Source organism: Triticum dicoccoides, chromosome 5B (genome assembly GCF_002162155.2).
Source record: "Triticum dicoccoides isolate Atlit2015 ecotype Zavitan chromosome 5B, WEW_v2.0, whole genome shotgun sequence".
Taxonomy (NCBI): domain Eukaryota; kingdom Viridiplantae; phylum Streptophyta; class Magnoliopsida; order Poales; family Poaceae; genus Triticum; species Triticum dicoccoides.
In genome coordinates, this window is record NC_041389.1 from 37,252,518 (window position 1) to 37,259,621 (window position 7,104).

At 43.0% G+C, this 7,104-nt stretch overlaps 1 protein-coding gene across 2 annotated transcripts in view; it reads left to right on the forward strand.

The window, feature by feature from the left end:
* Positions 1-1,345, forward strand: part of LOC119307208 — a 4,855-nt gene extending 3,510 nt beyond the window's left edge. The window contains exons 3-5 of one of the 2 annotated variants that reach the window (XR_005149187.1): positions 370-679; positions 775-858; positions 1,039-1,345. Coding sequence is in view for 1 of the 2 variants with exons in the window: in XM_037583305.1 (XP_037439202.1) it covers positions 370-665 (296 nt within the window). In the remaining variant the exon portion in view is untranslated. Of the gene's footprint in view, positions 1-369; positions 680-774 lie in introns of both variants that reach the window. The other variant, XM_037583305.1, reaches the window with a different exon arrangement.
* Positions 1,346-7,104: the final 5,759 nt, after the last annotated feature.

Sequence of the window (7,104 nt, forward strand, 5' to 3'; positions counted from 1 at the left end):
CTCCGGTCCCAAAAAGCTTGTCGCTCAAATGGATGGATATATCTAGCACTAAGTTTGTCGCTCAAATGGATGGATATATCCATCCATTTGAGCGACAAGCTTTTTGGGACGGAGGGAGTATATGATAATATTTATATATATATATATATATATATATATGATAGACTCACAGTCCTTGGAAACGGTACAGTTTACGTACCGCTAACACAGTCAGCTCACCAGAATCTAACTTCTGAAGTCAAGATAGAAAGGATATGTTTATATATCCTGTAGGTTAAATACCAATGTTGCCCATTTTGTTGTTGAAAAAATTAAGTGCATGTACATCCATGCTATGATTACTAATTGTGGTCTGCATACGTTTGGCAGAACCAGTGCGCTGCCTTTTCTGCGAGCAAGAAGGGATCAGGATTGTACACCCAGCTAGTGGGGAGGGATTCCATGGGCACGAGGTGGAGTTTGGGAAGATGGTTCGCGGGGAAGATTTATTCGAAAATGTCGACTATCCAGAGGAGTACGACAATGATCGCATACTAACTAATAGCGAATTTGTTACGGACACTGTGGCTGATGGACTCGAGGAGGACTGCATGTACCTTGGTAGCAATGACTTCACCATCAAGGAAGCCGACGGTCATGAGTGGGATGAGTATGGAGAGGAGTAGTATATATAGTGACGGTGAGGGGTGTCGTACTCACTTCACTGATTATCCTCGATTAAGTAGTAGCTAGTTTGTTTATTCACGGTGTGCTCCTTCCTTTTATTTTGGGCAGGTCTTCTGAAAGGAGGTGATAAAGCCAAGCTTGAGGAAGCGGTCAATCAGTTGATGGCGATGGCGATGGTGACGTCGCTTGCTGGTAAGATACTTGATGCTCCGGCTGGAGCCGACAGGGTGCGTGGAGCTGGTGATCAAGGAGTCTTGTGTGTTGCTGATGCCTGACGCTGTGCTGTAGTTTTTCTGCTCCTTTGAACGCTGTGGTCCATTGGTCTCTATATAGTTCTCTCTACTGCTTTGAACTCTAATGTTGTGGTTGCAGGTGGTAGCAGGTTTTGGCCCCGTGGGAGTGCTTCGATGCCGATCACTCAGAGCGTGTTTCGCCCAACTTGCTGCCTCTCTTTTCCAGTTTGTTGCTCTTGTAAGAACTAAATATACAGGTTGAGCGATTATTGGAAAGGGGTTAGCCTGGTTGAAAAAAAAAACTAGCTTGTTTCATAGGATGAGCAAGTATGTTGGCTAGTCCTACAGATATACAGGTTGACATCAAAAGGATTTTGCTAAGTCACACCTAGTGGTTTTGATGGAAAGCACATGTTTTCAGCCCATTAAAGACCTGTTTGCTAAAAGATTCTCTCCCTGGAATGAAAAATATCTTTCTATGGGTGGAAAGGAGATCCTTGTTAAATCTGTAGCCTGGCTGTATATGAACTTTTGTAATGGGGATTTTTAAGGTGACTACAAGGTTCCATGATGATTACAGGAAACTTATTAGGATTTTTTGGCGGGGAGAGGATGAGGGTCAGCAAAGTGTTGTTGGGCGTGGGATACTTTGACTTGATCACTAAACCCAAAGAAACAGGTGGCACTGGCTTTAGAGACACCACTCTCTTTAATCAGGATTTGCTGGCTCGCCAAACCAAGGATGATTCTAAGGCCTTGTACAATGGGAGGTGCTTAGGGGAGGTGTTTAGAGAAATAAACCAGGTTTTTTTAAGCACCGGTGCTTATTTGTACAAGATATACGCTTAGAAATAGGCACCGATGCTTCGAAAAACCCGGTTTATTTTTCTAAGCATCTCTCTAAGCACCTCCCATTGTACAAGGCCTAAGGGGGACGAGGTAAGTGCATCAGGGCCTAGCGTAGTAATTGGCTTCCCCGAAATTAAAACCAAGTCTGGGAAGAAGGAATGATAGACATACTACCTCCGTTTTAGTTTACAAGTCCTGCACGTATATCTAGGTTGTCAATTTTATCATCCTAATATAAACTATATAACACAAAAATTATAGCATTTGAAAATAGAACATCTGAAGTTTATATTGGTATATTTTTTATAATATATAACTTGTATTAGGTTGATCAAATTGACGACTTAGGGGTACGTGCACGCCCTATAAACCGATAGAGAGGGAGTATACATAATTCAAGGTTGAGCTAGCTTGGCATCAGAGTTTTTTTTTTTTTTTGAAAAACATAAGGACTTTATTCAACTGAAATAACAGATACATCGTTTGTGAGGAATGGTACAATCTCAATCATAGGCTCCTCAAACCAATCAACAGTAGAAGAAAATCTAGCCAACCTAGCAAGCTCGTGCGCAACCTTATTGGCTTCCCTATTATAATGTTCAAACCTAGAGATATGAAAATCACACGCCAAAAAATAGCAATCATCAAAAATTGCCGCCGCCGCTCCTGCTAACCGTCCGTCATTATTCATCGTTTCAATAACCTCCAAATTATCAGAATTAATAACAAGACGATTGCAACCCGCACGCTGCGCTAGTGAAAGACCGAATCTGAGAGCCCAAGCTTCAGCTGTTAGAGCATCGACGCAATGATCAATTTTCCAAGTACCCCTGCAATAAAATTTCCTTTGTCATTCCTCAGGACAGCCCCAGCCGTACCTTTAAGAATATCCTGATCAAAGGAAGTATCAACATTAAGTTTCACAAAACCCACAGGGGGACGAATCCAACCCCCTCTTTTCATAGAAGCCCTTGGACTGGAAGCAACAACATAATTAGCCGTAAGAGCATGTATCCCCATTAAAATCTGTTTTGCATCTTGAATTCCCTCCTGGTGCACTAATTTCCGTCTTTCCCACCACAAGTACCAAGACGTAATGACAATCATCTCCCGAATATTCTGGGACCCCATAATAGATAAATCTTGGCCAGGCATGTGCAACAAAAAACCGAAGACCACCTCTCCAGCACGATCAACTTCACAAGCTTGAGCAATGATCTTGTCTAAGCCAAGCCTTCTCCAGAGCTCTTTTGCCTTCTGGCACTGAAACAACAGATGCTTTGTGTCTTCTAAACCAGAAGCACAAAAAGGGCATAAAGGTGAAACTTTCATGTGTCTATTAGCAAGTGTAACCCGACATGGAAGAGTACCATATGCGGCGTCCGCCAAATAAATTTTTTCACCTTCGCTGGACAAGATAACTTCCAAATCTTACACAAAATTGGATTAAAGTTTGTTCGACCCATTCCATAAGTACGACGAAATTTCCTTCCATGTTGATAATCCCACTCAACAAAATATGCAGACCGAACAGAAAAAATCCCACTCTTAGTATGACTCCAGGCAACAAAATCTGACATATCAAACTAAGGCAGAGGGATAGCAAGGACCCGCTATGAATCAACGGGCCACAAGGTCTGTCTGATGAGATCCTCATCCCACCTATTCGAAGAGGGGTCAATGAAATCTGACACTTTTGATAACAAATGTTGCCCCTTTGGAGTGATGACTTTTCTATTAGCACAGTTAGGGATCCAAGCATCTTCCCAAATGTCAATTTTCTGACCATTTCCAACTTGCCAAATATAGCCATGTTTTAAGGTGTTAACCCCCGCCATAATACTTTGCCATGTGAAGGATGATCCCTTTTTTTAACTTTATGTTCAATAAATCTCCATCAGGGAAATACTTAGCTCGCAAAATGGTGGCACACAAGGAATCTGGGTTCTCAAGGAGACGCCAAGCTTGTTTAGCCAACATCGCCAAATTAAAACAATGAATGTCACGAAAGCCCATTCCGCCTTGGGTTTTTGGGACACACATTTTCCACCACGCCATCCAATGCATCCTTCTCTGGTTGTCGTCATCATCCCACCAAAAATGCGACATCTTGTCAGTTATTCCTTTACAATTTTTTTAGGAATTTTAAAGACCGACATAGCATAAGTTGGGATAGCTTGAACAACAGACTTGAGAAGAACTTCCTTGCCTCCAGTGGATAAGAGTTTTTCTTTCCATCCGCTAATTCTCATAACAATGCGATCAATCAAATATTGGAAACAATCAGTCTTATCTAACCCCACATGCGCAGGCAGGCCCAGATACTTATCATTGAGAACTTTGATCATGATATTCAAAATTGAGAAAATTTGTTCTCTAATGTCCCCACTTGTATTTGGGCTAAAAAATATGCTAGATTTTTCAACGCTCACCATTTGTCCAGACACAACACAATATAAGTCCAAAATTGATTTAAGTGTCTCTGCATTTTGTTGATTAGCTTTCATGAGGATCAATGAGTTATCTGCAAAAAGGAGATTTGTGATAGTAGGGGCCTCTCTGCAAACCTTGACTCCTGAAATATTCCCAATCTCCTCCGCATGCGCTAAGAGAGCAGTAAGGCCCTCCGTGCATAATAAGAAAAGGTAGGGAGATAATGGATCACCTTGTGAAAGGGCTAGTTAACGACTAGAGGGGGGGGGGGTGAATAGGCGATTTTTATGAAAGTCTTCAAAACATGGGAGTTTCAAAGACAAACGATAGAAATGACACTATTCATATGCAGCGGAAGGTAGACTACACTAGACAAGCCATAGTCAAGTATTCAATGAAGTGAAAGCACGAAGACTATCAGCAGCTAGGTAGTAAGGATCAAGATGGAAGATAGTATGAAGCCAATCAGACCAAGTAGTCACGCAGTGAAGTCAAACAGATAATGCAAGCAAGCAATGACTTCACAAAGACAAACTGTAAGTAAAGAGAAGTGAGAGATAGAACCAGTCGCCTGGAGGAGACAGAGATTTGTTCGACCAGTTCCAGTTGCTGTGACAACTATACGTCTGGTTAGGGAGGTTGAGATTCAACTCAGAAGACCGCGTCTTCACCTTATTCCCCTTGAGCTAAGGACACCTAGTCCCCGCCCAATCACTCAGGTAAGTCTTCAAGGTAGACTTCCAGACCTTCACAGACTTTGTTCACCGGCAATCCACAATGACTCTTGGATGCTCAGAACATGACGCCTAACCGGTTGGAGGATTCACAGTCCTCAAGTGTAACAAGTCTTCAGATCACGCGGACAGAAAGACTTCAGTGATGCCAAACACTCTTTGGGCTCTGGGTGGTTTGGGCTTTGTCCTCGCAAGGATTCTCTCTCAAAAGCTTCGGAGGTGGGTTGCTCTCAAATGACAAAAGCCGTGTACTAACTCTAAGCAGCCACCAATTTATGGTGTAGGAGGTGGGCTATTTATAGCCACTGGGCAACCCGACCTGATTTGTCTGAAATGACCCTGGGTCACTAAGGAACTGACACGTGTTCCAACGGTCAGATTTCAAACACACGCGACAGCTTGACTTGGGCTACAAGTAAAGCTGACTCATCCGGTTCTGGATAAGATTTGCTCTCATTGTCTTCGCTCGAAGACATAGGATTTGGTTGAGCATCACTTCAGTCACTCTGACTTTGTTCACTTGGACCCCACTTAACAGTGCGATGGTCCCTATGACTCAACAAAGAAGAAAGGAAACAACGAAACAGCTAAGTCTTCGGGCTCCATAGTCTTCATGCGATGTTTTCTCATGTCATAGTCTTCAACGTGAATAGCTTCACAGACCACCATTGTCTTCAATGTCTTCACACATTTTTAGGGGTCATCTCCGGTAGGTAAACCAAATCAATGAGGGACTACAACCTGTGTTATCCTGCAATTCTTACAAACACATTAGTCCCTCAACCAGGTTTGTCGTCAATACTCCAAAACCAACTAGGGGTGGCACTAGATGCACTTACAATCTCCCCCTTTTTGGTGATTGATGACAAACTGGTTGAAGTTTTCAACGGGGATAAAAGTATGTGAAATTGTAAAGGATTAAGATATTGTCTTCATTGATAGCGAAAAGGCTCTCCCTAAAGATGTGCATATAACTGTTTTGCGTTGGAATGCAAATGCACATGGCAGGTTGTACTCGTGGAGATCCTCTTCACCATATGAAGACAATACATCATGCATGAACAGATATACAAGAATGATGACATGCATAATGATAAATGGACGTCCGCGGAATGGCTTCATGCGAGATTTATCATCGCATAACAGAATATCAGAGAAAGTAGCAGGCGACCATCGAGTTTGAAGTGTTATAACCCAAAGGACCAAATGTATCAAAAACGAGAGTTGTAAACACTTGGCAAAAATATAGCAACCACCCATATGGACCCGCTTGAAGACTATAAACATATGCTTCTCCCCCTTTTGTCAGTAATGACCAAAAAGGTTTGAAGACATAGTCTCTACTCGTTCCCATGAGGAGTAGGTGAGGCAGCAGGGTCGTCATTAAGGTTTGGTGGTGCAGAAGAACTTGGTGCAGTGTAGACGCGCGCAGAAGTTGGAGGTGGTGAAGTAGCATCATCGGCATCATCAAGGACTCTGGCATTTACAGCTGCCGTGGAGGAGGAGTAGTTGGAGTCTTCAAGGGATGGAGTTCGACGTAAGATAGCATTCCTGGGAGGAGTGGTATCGAACTTGTATCTCTCCGTGAAGCCATCATCTTGAAGATCAGCTTCAGCACTGAGCAATGTCAAACTCTTCCATGCCCGCCGACTGGTTTCATGAGTGACAAATGCATTCTTGATGGCAAGGTTGCGAATGTGATTGATATCCATCAAGAGGCTTTGCATCTGACACTTTTGCCAGTAATGATGCTTATCTTGTTTTTGATGCAAGGCCACGAGAAGCTCTCGGTCATTGAGCACACGAGATCTCCTGTGAGGCCTTGGTGCAATAGTGCTTTCAGTGGCTTCAGTACGAGCACGACGAGTAGTGCCAGCCAGCGGATAAACATGATCAGCAGTTTAAACTCCTTCAACATTCTGAGAGAAACTCTGACGATCGACATTGTGAAGATAAATTGCCTCCTTGGCAGGCTCTAGGTGTATGGATTCGACTGACATATCAACCTCTGGCAGGAATATCAGATGGTTGCGTGCAGAGGGCTGATAGTTGACAGCAGAGTGAAGCTTGATCAAACGCATTACCCATGGAGCATAGAATTTCAGACCAAATATGTCTGAGCCAGATGCAGCAGATTGACGAATAAATCTTGAGCATTGAAGCTGATGCCATTGAGAATATAGAAGACC